This window comes from Gallinula chloropus (genome assembly GCF_964237585.1).
Source record: "Gallinula chloropus genome assembly, chromosome: 5".
NCBI classification, from domain to species: domain Eukaryota; kingdom Metazoa; phylum Chordata; class Aves; order Gruiformes; family Rallidae; genus Gallinula; species Gallinula chloropus.
The window spans coordinates 43,218,134-43,233,352 of NC_140090.1; the positions used below are offsets into that span (position 1 = coordinate 43,218,134).

General features: G+C 46.2%; 1 protein-coding gene across 1 annotated transcript; it reads left to right on the forward strand.

The window, feature by feature from the left end:
• Positions 1-3,154: 3,154 nt before the first annotated feature.
• CDK1 (cyclin dependent kinase 1) lies at positions 3,155-12,210 on the forward strand (the record flags this gene model as incomplete). The annotated part of the gene is made up of 7 exons (XM_084264458.1): positions 3,155-3,191; positions 4,603-4,759; positions 5,864-5,987; positions 6,335-6,505; positions 7,067-7,230; positions 7,361-7,502; positions 12,097-12,210. 7 exons carry the CDS (start codon positions 3,155-3,157, stop codon positions 12,208-12,210), a joined length of 909 nt encoding a protein of 302 aa, XP_084120584.1.
• Positions 12,211-15,219: the final 3,009 nt, after the last annotated feature.

Below are 15,219 nucleotides of genomic sequence, written 5' to 3' on the forward strand. Positions count from 1 at the left end.
ATCCGACAGAATCGACTAGGAGCGCAGCTAAGAAATATTTGTGCATATTTAAACCAAATCTGGTTGAAATGGGAAAAAAGAAAATGTCCCAAAGATTCAGATCAGTGTATCCAATACTTTCAGACACCATATATTTTATATGCAAATATAATCTGTGTGCATTTTAATATAAGTTATATTAACTCACAGTACTAAATGTTCATGATAGTGCTAACCCTGCCCAAAGTTAACTAAAGTTACCATACGTCTGGGATTTCCCAGACGCGTTTTTATCTGAAGGGAAAGGTGGGCTTTGGCCAGCTCCCTAAGGTCTCTGGAGCTGGCCAGCGGAGCCAGCAGCAGCAGCTCAGATCCTGTGCTGGCCATAGAAAGCAATCCCCAGTGTGGAGCATGCAGAGCTTGCTGCGCTGTCCGTGTGCGGAGCTGGGCCGAGGGACACATCACGTACATACCTCGTCCAAGCTCTCCCAGTCGGTCCGAGTGCACTACTGGAGCCTGGGCTGTTCTGGACATGTTGGACTTACTACACACTTAGAGAGTTTCTCTGCGGCTGTGTGCTGCAGAGCGTGCCGGACTCTTTTCCTGTAAACTGTGTGAGCCATGAGGATATTTCCACCCAGAATTTTCCAGTGATGCGAAATCCTTGTTCTAGGCAGGTAAACCTCTGGCAAATGCTGAGAATTCAAGGTAAACAGAAACCTGTGAGCATGCGCACCATATGCCACAAAAATTCCCCAGAAGGGAGGGGAAGAGGGAGGATTTTTCCCCCTGAGACATTATGTGTGCGTCGGCAGGGAGGAGCTGGAGAAGCTGCCTCTTACCTCCTCTGCCATGGGCTGGGGCAGTGCGGACCACAAACAGTCCTGCCTACTGGAATTACCCTCCCAGGAAAGTATTTCAGGAGACAAGCTGCATGTTTTTGCGTACCGCAGCCTGCCTTGCTTACATTTCACAGGATCCCAGAACTGTAGGGGCTGGAATGGGCCTCCAGAGCTCATCGAGTCCAACCCCCCTGCCAAAGCAGGGTCCCTATGACAGGTTGCACAGGGAGGCATCCAGATAGGTCTTGAATATCTTCAGAGAAGGAGGTAGTTTAAGAGGAGCAGCAATGCCGTCCTTCAAGGATGTTGTACACCAGTGCAGTGAAGTGTTACTTCAACAAGGTGGAGCGGTGTCTGTACCTCACCGCTGCTGGGGGGTGCTGTAGGGCTCCAGAGGAGCACCTTGACCCCACGCCCTGGGTGCTGGACAGAGTGTGTCAGCAGCGCCGCAAAATCCACAGTGAAGCTAGCTTGTAGGGGAGAGACCTCTAAAACTGGAAACACATTTGCCTTGCCAATCGATTTAACACTGAAGTTTCTACACAACACCGTTTTGCGATGTTTGGAAAACCATTTTCCCAGAGTTTTGGGTTAGGTTTTTCTTTTCCTCTCTGTAAGTGTATCGCATCGCTACTCCCCTGGGTACCGATAGAGTGCGGTCGCAATCACCCCAGTGCTCCCTGAGCGAAGCTGGCGGGTGCCTCAGTTACATCCCTGGCGCAGCAATTCATGACTATAAGTTACCTTCATGCCCGTGTCCCAGTTGTTGGGGAGTTAAGCCACCCCATGACCTTCCATCCATGCGTGCGTGTTACAGCCGGCTCCAAAGGTCACAGCAGCACTTCCTCACCCATCAGCAGCAACGAATTAACGTGTCGGCCGGCCGCGGCATCTAAACCTAAAAGGCTCGGTAGATTAAAAGGAGCGGATGCCGAAAGCCTAACTCGGTCCAAACACGACTCCCCGTACCGCGCCAACAGCCACCAGTTTACCCAGTAGAGCCATCCCAGCGCGACCCACCTCAGGGTCCTGCCTGCTCCCCGCACCGACCGCGAACCACGCGGACGCCCGGCGCAATCCTTAGCTTGCCGCGCCCGGCCGTTTCAGTTCTACCGCCGAGTTAGAGGCCGCCTTTCGGCCTCGCTTTGGCGCCCTGAGAGCGCTGGGTGCTGATTGGCCGTTTTGAATCAACTCTGCGCGTCGCTATTGGCGGAGCCCAGCCGCGGCGGAGGAGCGGCTAGTTCGAATGCTCCGTGCCTGTCCGCGAAGGGATTTGGGGACGTCTTTGCGGCAGGCAGCGGACTCGGCAGTGGCTCAGGTGAGGGGCGCCGGTGCCCGGCGGACCGCTAGTGGGGGCGTGCCGGGACTCCGGGCCGGGTAGGTTGTCGCCGGCCCTGCGGAGGAGCCGCTTTTCCCCGGCCGGTGGCTCTTGGGGAGGCGGGGGTACGGGCACAGGGGTGCGGGCCGGGCCAGGCTGGGCTGAGCTGGCCGCTCCCAGCCCGGCAGCAGAGCGAGGGGCACGTAGGCTGGCGCGGGGTCGGCGTCCCCGCTCCGCTTGTTCTGGGTTTAGTCCTCGCAACGCGGGCGTGGAAGGGGTCCCGCTCCCCGCTGGGGCAGCGTGCCGCGGCGCTCCCTGGTCGGGGTAGCATCGCCCCTCGAGTGCTGGGGACCTGGAGTGGTAGCGGGGGAGCTGGCGGGGACGCGCGGCCCGTGACAGCTGGGCCGCAACGGACGCCTGGCTCTGCCCCGGGTGGTGCGGGGAGAGCTCGCTGCTCGGCCGCAACTCGGAGGCCGCCGGAGCCTCGAGCGGCTCAGGCCCGAGCGTTACCGGCCAACGCCCCCGAGCTGCACGGAGGGGGTCAGAGGGGGCTCAGGGCCAGTGCCGCCCGGCGTTACCGCCGCCCGGTAAGACAGCTCGCGTTCGCGGCTTGGGAGGCTCGGGTCCGCTCTTGCGGGGCTGGAGTTCCTTTGCGCTGCGAACCTCCAGCCTGGTGGCGGCCGGGCGGAGGGCTCCTGCCAGTGAGGAGCCGCGTGAAGCTGGCAGGTAGCATGGAGCTTTTGCAGCTGCTCGGAGGTCTCTTCCCAAAAGCATACTTCCACTTGGAGTTGATGGCTCATTGTATTTTGGAATGTGGCCTTTCTAGAAAGTCAGAGCTCTCAATAAAACCTTTTATTGAGAACGAGCTACGTTCCACATTACACCCTAATTGTGTAAGGCTAAACTAGCTTCTGAGGGCCTGGTGTGACTCCAGTGACCTGGCTGCGTTAAGGATAGCAACTGCTCATGCTTGTGGTTTCTTTTTTGCCTGTTTGTTTCAGGGATAATCAGAGAGATGGACGATTACACAAAGGTAGAGAAGATCGGGGAAGGTAAGTATGGAGAGCTGTAAGCTGTGAGACACTCCACAGCTGGGGTTAGCGGGTGTCATAGAAATTCTGTGTGCTTTGGTTAAGAGAGGAATTGCCAAGATCCAGCAGAACAAGCCTACAGTTGGCTGTGGCAATGTGAAAGCTTTCAAGCTGCCCTTATGAAGGTGACATGATGTATTTGAAACAACTGCTGAGCTTTCATAAGCGTTTACTTTCACGCTGATGGCTAATGACATAACTTCCCCTAATGGGAAGGGGGTATGGTCTGAGGCCTGAAACTACCTTTCCAATTTAGGAAGCTCCTCTGTTCCTTTATATGTGAACTTGCATACCAGTTGCTCTTGAAGTTGCATTGCATGGTGTATTTATTTTGCTTGGAGCTGCAGGTGAGGAGTAGTGATTTCTGGATTGTCTGCTTGGATTATATCCAGTTGCTACACTTGTTCAGGGAAAGAGTAGACTGTAAACCTCTGGAGAAGGGAGATTTAGTGACTGACTAACTGTAAGGTACTACAATTGTTTGGGTGCAGATGTTTGTCACAACCCTACTTTCACTGGAAATCCCACCAATGTTAAATGTAGCAATTGGTGTGTTTTATAATGCTTTGGCCTTACATAGGCCAAATGTGTTACTTGGAAGATGCTCTCTAAGGTACTTGCAAAATGAATGGGCTTAGATTTTTACAACAAAGCTTTGTAACTGAAGCTTTGTGTGTGAATCTTCCTGAAAGTAACTAGTTTGCTTGAGCTTAATCTGCGTGGTTAATGTTTCAAGAAGGGTGAAAAGGGAGTATTAATGCTGTCTTGGATTGTCAAGGGTTTGATTTCTGTGACTGATGGTTAAAATAAGTCATTGATTTAAGATTTACTACTGGTTCCAATCTTAGCTTGTGCTGGGACCCACAGCAATACCCTCTCTCGTGCACTCAGGAATGTGCTAGAGGTATTTCTATGGCTCTACCAATGGATTGAGAGATCCCTGACTGCAGAGGGAGCACCAAGGTTCTTGGCAGCTAAACCTTTCACCTTGTAATACAATGTATCAATGTCAAGGCCATAACCCCTTGGGACTGAAGAGGTGTAGCTGTCTTGCCTGAAAGCCAATCAACCTGAAGCTCCAAAGGTATCTCATTTTGGCAACAGTATCTTCCAAACATTCCAGTTTGAGGCTCAGGCTATAAAATACACCCTGGTAACAAATGATACTGTTTATGGGCAGCATGTTTTAAAGCAAACCATCACACAGTTAAGCTACTGAAACTGAGTAGCAGTTCATAAGCAAGCCAAATCCTTCAACACAAAATACTTGATGGCGAGGGCTCTTACCCATCTTAGCAGTTCTTGTTTGCAATGATGTATCTGTACTTGAAGCTGGTATTTCTTACCTGTGTCTCACTGTCATTTTATTCAGGTACCTATGGTGTTGTGTATAAAGCTCGGCACAAAATCACAGGCCAAGTGGTTGCAATGAAGAAAATACGTCTAGAAAGTGAGGAGGAAGGTGTTCCATGTACTGCTATCCGAGAAATTTCTTTATTAAAAGAGCTGCATCATCCCAATATAGTCTGGTATGCATATACTGGTATTTAGTTAAATTGTTTGAAGGGCGCTTGGGCCCTTCAGATGAGAAATTGTTCTTCCACCCTTGTAGTGACGGGAGAGCTCATCTGCTCAATACAGTGTCTGCTTTGCAGTGAAGAGCTCTAGTCTCCAATTCTGTATCTATGCCAGCTTTCTAATTAAGACTTCCTCATGGTCCCTCTTCCTGTTCTAGGAAGCTACCAAACTTTTGCTGATTTCCTAATTTATGTATATAATCTGCAGAGTGGTTACTGTCAGAATGGGGACAGCATATCTCCTGAAAACCTTTTGAAGCTGTTACTTTAGAGAGTCTCAGAACTCCATTTGCCTGTTGCCTTGGAGTAGACCGTTTGACCTTAGTGTTCTTACGTGACCTTCTGCCAACAATCACTTCCTTGCCATTTTGGAGCTACGTGCTGTGTTATGATGCTGGCAGGCTGGCACATCTGAGCCATGAGTAAAACTTCCACTGGTGACTACTTGACGTGTAGAACTGCAGAACACAGCTGATGCTCTCCCCACAAAAATATTTGCTTGCTCTTTGGTGCAGCAAAATACTTTAAAGCGCCTTAAAACTGGCCAAGCTCCAGCCATGTAGTGTCTCTGTATGTATGCTGGGGCTGAGGAACGTTTATGATCTATTAAGGATGAGGGAGGTACTTGAACCTGTGCAAGTCCTGCTGTGTCTGCTAGGTTCCTGGTATAATATTCCTTTAAACACTCCTGGTAATTCAGGTTCCGCCCCCCAATCAGCCAGCTTCAAACAGAAGCTGGGCATCAATACCCCCAGTCTCCTCTTCAAGACAAATATCTTGTCCTCAGACTTCCTGTGTGCAATTCTAGGCAGGGGGAACCTAAGTGAGAGGAAGCTGTATAGGGCATTTATTTCTGTCTGGAAGGATTTTGGGTGGAGTTGATTTCCCAGATGCCAGTGTAACTCATGGAGTCTGTTAATCTTTGCAGACTGCAAGATTTTTAAGGCTTTGGTAATGGGAACCTGGAAATGTCAGCTTGTGGCCCTGCTCAGAGGGGAACTGTAACTGTGAGTCCATGCGTTTTGCAATAGAGCTGACTGTATGCTCAATTTTTAGTCTTCAGGATGTTCTTATGCAGGATGCAAGACTATATCTCGTCTTTGAATTCCTTTCCATGGATCTCAAGAAATACTTGGATGCTATCCCATCTGGCCAGTATTTGGATCGTTCACGTGTTAAGGTAATGAGACCCATTTCTTCATATGAGCAAAACTAACCTAAAGAAGATGACAGTTATACTAAAAGTAAGAACCACTTATAACTGAGGCCTTGAGAAGGAATGAAAGGTTAAAGAAGCAGCTGTGGGTCATAATTCTTTTAATTACTGAAATTAGACTGCCTTAAACTAAGCTTAATTGAAGAATTCAGTTTTGTTACTTCATGATAGTTCTTAACTCCTTATCTGCAATGCTTTGAATCTCCATTTCCTACTACTGTGGGGAGCGCTAAAGCAAGGGAAAGCTTTATGTTGCAGAACAGGAACTTGTAATAAAGGTTACTTACTTTCCCTTTTTATCCTTTTGACAGAGTTACTTGTATCAGATCTTGCAAGGTATTGTCTTCTGCCACTCAAGAAGAGTTCTGCACAGAGACTTAAAACCTCAGAATCTCTTAATAGATGACAAGGGGGTGATTAAACTGGCAGACTTTGGATTGGCTCGAGCCTTTGGAATTCCTGTGCGGGTGTACACTCATGAGGTGGGTGAGTCTGAACATCCTCTTAGTGATTTGGGTGATGCTTCCTGGTAATAAGTGAATAAGAAATGGCTAAAAAAAGAATAGAATCACAGAGCTTTTGAAGTCATAAGCTAACAGCATCAAAAAGTTCTATTTTGCTTTCTTTTAATTCAATGGCTTTCCATATTCCTGACTGTGGTTTTACTCTAAGGTTTCAAAGCATCTTGTGAATCCCGCTATTACCTTGACAATGAATCAGATGGGCCAGAACTTGTTGCTTACTGTCTTGTGAGGACGATATTGCTTTGCAGAGTAGTCAGGTTTGAGGGTTTTAGAGGTTAGGGCAAAAGGCTTCATGCTCTCTTTGGAGTACTGTAGGCAACTACTGGTAGAAACCACTGCAGTGGAGTTTGTGCTTGTCTGTAGATGAAGCTTAAAATCAATGTTTTCATTAAAACTTCTGGCACCGAGTCTTTTGACAAAGAAACCCTCAGATGCTGCTTCATAATGAAAGAGCCAATGTGCTGGCACTCAGAGGGCATGATTTTATAAACTTGTAAAAAAAATTTCCTTGTTCCCTAGGTAGTGACACTGTGGTATAGGTCTCCAGAGGTGCTGCTGGGATCTGCTCGTTACTCTACTCCTGTAGATATATGGAGCATAGGAACCATATTTGCTGAGCTGGCCACTAAAAAGCCACTTTTCCATGGGGACTCGGAGATTGACCAGCTCTTCAGAATCTTCAGGTATGTCAGGCTGAACCTATCCTTGTTGCTTGTGCAGTGTTGCACACCGGTGCTGTGCACATGCCAAGACTGTAGTCATATGTACAGATTTCAGACTAAACTGCTTGGTATTTTGCTGATGCTTCTGTAGAGCTTTAGGTACCCCCAACAATGAGGTATGGCCTGAAGTAGAAACCCTGCAAGACTATAAGAACACATTCCCAAAATGGAAACCTGGCAGTCTGGGAACACATGTCAAAAACTTGGATGAACATGGGCTCGATCTGCTGTCTGTAAGTAGTCTGTCTCAAACTGCTGGTTAAGAAACTGGAACAGGTCATCTCAAATACTGAAGAACACACAAAGCTCTCTATGCTGGTCAGTTTTGTCTAGAATGAAGGTGTGGAGATCCTCAAACTACTGGCAGTGCCATGGGCTGCTGATCTTGTAGGGCTGATGCCTTGTGTGAGATTTGCTTGCTTGTTTCTTAAATAATAGATACCTAACTAGAAGTTGTCTGGTTATTTATGCCTCAGCTTTTATTTTTGTATTAATAAGCCAAGTACAACTTGACAGTGAGGATGAGCTTTTACAAACAGGTCTGAGATGGTGGGCAGAAGCCTTCACTAGCTGTTGCCGTTCTGCTGCCAGTGCTCATTATGATGTAGCTGTGTGACTGCTGATCCAGTTGGAAATGTTTCTTTTATGCTAGTGTGTGGATTAATCTTGGTGAGCTTGTCTTGGTTAAGCTTTCACGGTGGCTTTAACTGAATAAGCAATCATGGAAACAGCTGAATTTATTGATAGCTGTTAAACCAGAGCCATAGTTTAAGTCAGTCTGTAGCATCTGTCTCAACTGCCTTTAGATTTTGAGTTTGCACACCAGAGCAAAAAACTTGAACTTTCAATCGGTATATTTGTCAAGTCAAATTTACTTCAGTTCTGCAGCCATGCAGTTGAGCTACCACACTAAATAGTCATTTGACAAGCTCTTCATCAGGCCTTTCCATTCAGTGCTCTCCCAGCTCATGTGCTGCCACTGCAGATAGATTTAGATAACATCTTAGGTGTGACTTCAGATGTACCTATGTATTAGAAGGTGCCTTAGTGATTTGTGCTAAGGCTGCATTTAGAGTGCAGCCTTGCATACGGAGGTGTGAGGTGAGCAGTCTGTCTCTAGTTAAGCTGAAGCTTCAGGTTCCTCATTCAGTCCCACCTTGCTATAAGGGGAGGCCTTGTACAGCAATTTTAATTATTTTAAGCAGTCAGAGTAGCCCATTACTAATATTGGCATGTCTACAGCAAAATACTGAGTGGTGTTACCCGAGAATCTCAAGTGGCCACAACTTCTCACAAGTTTTCACTTTGAGAGCAGAGCCACAGGTCAGCCTGATGACCTGAACAACATTAAGCGTATAACTGCTTGGGATAGCTCCTTGATCTTTCTAGCAGTATGGTTTTACAGAGACAACCGACTGAGGCTGAGAATAATTCTTCTGGGTCCATTGAGACAGCATCATTATTAAGTCAGGTTGAAGTAGAATTGTTACTATTTACAAACTAAAATCAATTGAACAGGCAAGTGAATGTTTATAGTCATGTAACTGGCTTGCTAAGCACTCATCTGAGCTTAGTTGTGGATTTGTGCAAAACAAATGTTTTGGGCTGCCACTAAGAGGCAAAAAAAATTACTACTTCCTCAAATAGTGTTAGCACAATACTAATCTCAAAGCATATTAAATCCTGTAAGATATTTAAGAGTTTTGCTTTAAACTAATGTTGAACTTTAAGCTTCTTATGAATGCCTGGTGACAGTGATGTGGCTGAAGTCTTACACATCTGGAATCTGTTTCAGTTTCCTGTGGCACTTCTAAGCCTGAAGCAGTAACACAAAGTATCAATGGAAACACCAACTTCTCCTCTAGACCATTGCAGATGGGGGAGTAGTATATAGAATAGCTGTCTTTCAATAGGGTTTGTGTTTTTTAAGACCAATTGCTTGAGTGAGGATGCAAACTCAAGACCTTCATAAGATAAATGAATTTTATGGCCAGTGTTTCAGAGTGTTTAATTGCTGTCATCAAAAGCTTTGGTCTGGTAGACACTAAGTTTCAGGATCATAAGAGTTCCAGACTCTTCAGCTGTTTGACTGTTTCTTCTCTGAAGTGTTGTAGTCCTAATGTCCCAGCATCCCCTTTTTAGAGAGAGACTTGCCCTTTTTAGTCTGAGCCAATTCTGGGAACCTTTGGTATCAGTACTAGCCATAGGATACTGCTGTTCTGGGGAGGGAACCTCTCACTTCAACTTAAGTTGGATGTATGAGGTTAAATCTAGTGTTGCATGTGGCAGGAGTTCAGAGAAGATAAACCAAATTTAGTGATTTAAATTTACTTGGAAGATGCTAGGATAAAGTTTTGAAGATAGTTAACTGTCAGGACTGAATACTGAGCAGGGTAATACAGGTTATACTTTTTTTCCTGAAAGAAAAACTTTGTGTTGGGATGGGGGAGAAGCAGCTGGCTAGGATCCTGGTTACTTGAATTTAAACTCTAATTTCCCTTAGTAAAGAGAAATAAAAGTAAGGACTCTGTCAGGCTTAGGCCTAAGAGAAAGCTGCTAATGTTTCATTCCTTTCCTCTTTTTGGCCCCTGGCTGCATGATCCAAACTGCAGATGAGTTTAAATACAAGCAAAACAAATCTCTTGTCTGTTCTAGAATGTTCTGGAGGATATGTGGGTCCCCTGCTGAATGAGGCGGGTGTCCTGGTATTGGGGGTGCTGAGAAGGTGGAGATACTGAATGCCTTCTTTGCTTCAGTCTTCACTTCAAAGGCCCCCCAGGACCCACAGACACTGGATGAAAGTAGGAGAGTTTGGGAAATGAAGAGCTTCCCTCTGGTTGAGGTAGGGGAGGTCCAGGAGTGGCTCAAAGGGATTAATGCACACAAATCCATGGGCCCCAGATGGGTTACATCCACGTGTGCTGAGGAGCTGGCGGAGGTGATTGCTGAGCCGCTCTCTATCATCTTCAACAGGTCTTGGAGGACAGGAGAAGTGCCTCAAGACTGGAGGATAGCCAATGTCACTCCAGTCTTTAAAAAGGGCAAGAAGGAGGAACATAGTAACTATAGGCCAGTCAGTCTCACCTCTGTCCCCGGAAAGGTAATGGAACAGCTTGTTCTGGATGCCATCTCCAAGCAATTGGAAGAGAAGAAGGTCATGAGGAGTAGTCAGCATGGATTCACCAAGGGGAAATTCTGCTCGACCAGTCTCATAGCCTTCTATGATCTCATGACAGGCTGGGTAGATGGAGGGAGAGCAGTGGATGTTGTCTACCTTGACTTCAGCAAGGCCTTTGATACTGTCTCCCATGACATCCTGATAGCAAAGCTGAGAAAGCATGGGATAGATGAGTGGACAGTGAGGTGGGTTGGGAATTGGCTGTCGGACCGAGCCCAGAGGGTTGTGATTCGTGGAGCAAAATCTGACTGGAGACCTGTGACTAGCGGTGTTCCCCAGGGCTCAGTGTTGGGTCCAGTCCTGTTTAATATCTTCATTGATGACCTTGATAAGGGAATAGCATCGACCCTCAGCAAGTACGCCGATGATACAGAGCTGGGAGGAGTGGCTGACACACAGGAACACTGTGCTGCCATTCAGCGAGACCTGGACATGCTGGAGAGCTGGGCAGTTAGAAACTGGATGAAGTTCAACAAAAGCAAGTGTAGAGTCTTGCACCTGGGAAGGAACAACTGCTTGTATCAGTACAGGCTGGGGGATGACCTGCTAGAGAAGAGCTCTGTGGAGAAGGACCTGGGGGTCCTGGTGGATGACAGGTTGGCCATGATACAGCAGTGTGCCTCGGTGGCTAAGAGAGCCAATGGGATCCTGGGGTGCATCCAGAGGAGTGTACCAGCAGGTCGAAGGAGGTGATCCTCCCCCTCTACTCTACCCTGGTCAGGCCCCACCTGGAGTATTGTGTCCAGTTCTGGGCTCCTTGGTATAAAAAGGACAGGGATCTCCTGGAGAGAGTCCAAAGAAGGGCTACAAAGATGATTAAGGGCCTGGAGCATCTCTCCTATGAGGAAAGGCTGAGTAAGTTGGGACTGTTCAGCCTTGAGAAGAGAAGACTAAGGGGGGACCTAATTAAAGTTTATAATTATCAGAAGCAGGGGATACAGGGGGAATCAGCCAGCCCCTTTTCAGTGGTCTGTGGAGACAGGACAAGGGGCAATGGCTGCAAGTTGGAGCACAGGAAGTTCTGCACCAATATGCGGAAAAACTTTTTCCCAGTGAGGGTGACAGAGCACTGGAACAGGCTGCCCAGGGAGGTGGTGGAGTCTCCTTATCTGGAGATATTCAAGACCCATCTGGATGCCTATCTTCAGTTCCACCTGCTTGTGTACTGCTTTTCTGTTTGGGTTCCGTAGTTCAAGCATCGCTCCCCTATTTCACTGTCAACAGCTGCGCTGCCAAGCTCAGGAGTTCCTTCAAGTCAGCTTAATGAAACAAGTGTTAGGACCAGTGTCCTTGTAAACATGTCTGGCTAGAATAGCCTAAAGCTTGTTAATTTCCCTTAACTGGGAAGCTCAGGCTAATAACCACTGCTGCTTAATGCATGGTTTGGGGTTGTGTTCAGTGTCTGTGGTAACTCCGTGCATGCATGGGTTTGGTTACTGAATGGCAGAACAAATGTTTCCTCATAGTCTGAGATGTTATGTGTTCCTATTGATCTGTAGGTGGAAACAGCCTCTCCCTCTGGGAGAAATCTGGTAATGCAGGGGAAAAATTAGGCTCATTTGATTCTTACTGTGGTGGTATACCTAGCTGTGCTATGTGACTCTTATTTACTCCCTCATGAAATGGAAACTGTTTCCTTTGTCTTCCAGAAAATGCTAATTTATGATCCTGCAAAAAGAATCTCTGGCAAAGTGGCCTTGAAGCATCCCTATTTTGATGACTTGGACAGATCAACTCTTCCTGCTAATCTGATTAAGAAATAACAGACCTTTTGGACTAAATCAACCAGAGGGAACAAATTGATTTTAATTTTACTATTAAGTCTGTCTTTAATGTGTATGTCTGTCTTTCCACTCTGAAACTGTGGCTGTGTTTAGTTTGGTTTCAGTGTTATCTAAATGTAAATATTAACCTGTTAGTGCTGAGTCCAGACACAATGCAAATATCACTGCTGTTAACACAGTGGACTTTCTATAAATAAAGCTTGAAATCCAGTAAAGGACTGAATTTCTCTCCAGACTATGGGTGCTGTCTACAGCAGGACTGTTTCCCTTGGAATGTGGTGGTAAGTTACCTCTTATCTCAAAATAAAATGCAGGTAACCCAGACTACTTGTGATATGGTAGGTAATTCCTTTTAAGTTTGAGCTGTTTCAGTATAACGTTAGCTAGAAGTTTTGCTTGAGCAAGGCAGGCACGTGAATTGAGTGGTCTGGAACTGAAGACCTGCAGGTTTACTTGAAGTCAAGTAAGTGGCCAAGCTCACTTAAGGGTTTGAGTTCTTGAAGGTATTTGCAAATCAGTGTTTGGAGAAGTCCTTGCTCTGCATGCTTCTGCTACCTTGAAGGCCCAAGGATTTACCTAGGTATTTGAATTAAAGAATGTGTTAGGTTGGAAGGGACCTTTTAGAGGTCATCTAGTCCAATCCCCCTGCAGTGAGCAGGGATATCTTCACTAGATCAGTGTCGCTCAGAACCCCATCAAGCCTGACTTTGAATGTCTAGAGAGATGAGGTCTCCACTGCATCTCTGGGCAACCTGTGCTAGTGATCTACCACCCTCAGAGTGAAGAATTACTTCCTAATGTCTAATCTAAGCCTACCCTGCTCCGGTTTAAAACCACTGCCCCTTATCTTAATATGGGCACGTTAGTCTGTGAATTGGCACAGTCCCAGCTCCTGGACCAGGTAAGGTATGATATTCTAAATCTCACATGGACTCTATTCCAATGTGTACCTGCTTACCAGGGCCCCCTCTAACTGCTAGTTACTCTTACTGAAGGTAGACACCCCGGAGGGTGCTTGAACTTGAAAACTTGTCTTCACATAGTCAAGTAGCTGTTGACTTAACATGACTACTATGAATTATCATCAGACAGAGCTGCTCTTCCTCTAGACTCGTGTGATTCAAGCAGGAGCTTTCAAAGGTCTCCAGCCTGTAACTGGGGGGAGGGTATTGTGAGATGTTCAGAACAAATTTCTGTACAAAGGCTACTGATTGTATGTTAGATTCCCTCTTGGCCTTCAGGTACATGGACAGGGAGAATCCTCCATCTGTGTATTGGGCCTAAGCACCATGGTGCTCCTTAACTTGCTGGTTAGGGCTCCAAGCTCACAGCAATGGGTGGGATAGGTATGAAGGTATTTAAGTGTCTAATTCAGACATGTGAAGGGAACACAATGGACCTTCTGATGCACGGTAAGGTTTGGAAAGGTCCTGTCCTACAGCTGCTGAAGAGTGAGACTTTGAAGTGAAAGCGGTGAAGGTGATACCATCCTGTCCCTCACTGCTGCTTGTGTCTACCTATGGATAGCTGAAAGCATTAACGGTACATCTTATCTTCATTAACAACTCCTGCTTTTGGACTGAAATACCAAATGGGGCATTAGTATTGCTCTCTGCAGAGTGGTTCTTAACCCCCAGAAGTATCTGGATGCTATCAGCTTAATGGAATCATGTAGCAGCAGAGAGCAGAAGAGGTTTGTTTTAAATTGCTTCTACAAGAAAATTCCTTCTTAATTGAAGGTGAAGGGGAAGAAGATTGCCATGACTGACTCCTTTCTATTAGCATTAGTGATAAGTTGTGATTTCAAGACAAATTAAACTAGGAACTTATCTGCTTTTGAACGTGTACTAACTTGATACAAGCTCTGCAGACCAAGCAATAGCATTGCTGGTGCCAGCCGGTTACCCCAGTCTAGAAAAGTAAGGGGAACCTGCTAGCAACTGCTCTGAAAATCCAAAATGAATCTGTTTAAGCAAATACTGGGGACCTTAACATCGTTGTATTTGTATGGACAGACAATTAAGTTGGTTGTGTGCAGAAGACTTCAGCTGGTCAACTCTGTAATACTGGCAATGCCCTATTTTTGTCACGTAAGTACTGGTGTCTGTCTGGGTTTCATGTGATACAGTGAACACTTTGTTATCTTAACTATAAGATTTCAGTACTAGAGTTTCTAAAGAACGCTTTTTAAACAGTTTACTACAAGTCTGCAATCTTTGTGTACCCTGGCACTGTTATGGCTGGTGGTGTAACATGGCCAGCATTGTAGCTCTGAATGAACTGTTTCAGTACTTGTAGTACATGAGACAGAAAGGAGCATACTTCTGTCTGTCTGAGGTCAGGTAAGGTGAATATCATAAGCTGACATGACTCATTTTAATAGCTTTGTGAAATACAGAGCAAGTAACTTCAGGAGAAATACATCACCTACACCGGGTAGCTAATCTGATGTCTAGACAATATATGTAGAAGGCTTGTGATGCTCAAGTTTTGGCCATCTGAAACTTCACTTTACTCTGGTGGAACTCCATGTTATACTGGTGTGCTGTGCTTTTCAGGTGTACCCCATTGTAGATAATAACTGGCAGCCCTCTATTGATAGTGGTGTGGCTGTGTACTGAGATAATGGAATTGCTGCTGTGTAGAATCTGTCAACTAAGGATACTGTAGTGCTTGGCAGGGCTAATTGTCCAAACTTTTATTAGGATGTTTAAGCAGTTGAGTTGTACCAGTCTAAGCGTTGGATACTGGCCCACCAGGCAGCCTTTCTCATTGCTGCAGTGGGGATGCAAGTAGGACTGACTAGCAGAAATAGGAAACATTGTACCTTTACTGAATGACTGGCAGTCAGGGCATGAAGTGGTTTGCTCCCCCAAATGCCAGTAGATATCCTACTACTAATTTGCTTAGTGCTTTCTGGGTGTTATTACTGGTAAATAATGTAACCATGTTGAATGTGAAGTTACCTTTATGTGCCTCTGCTTGTGC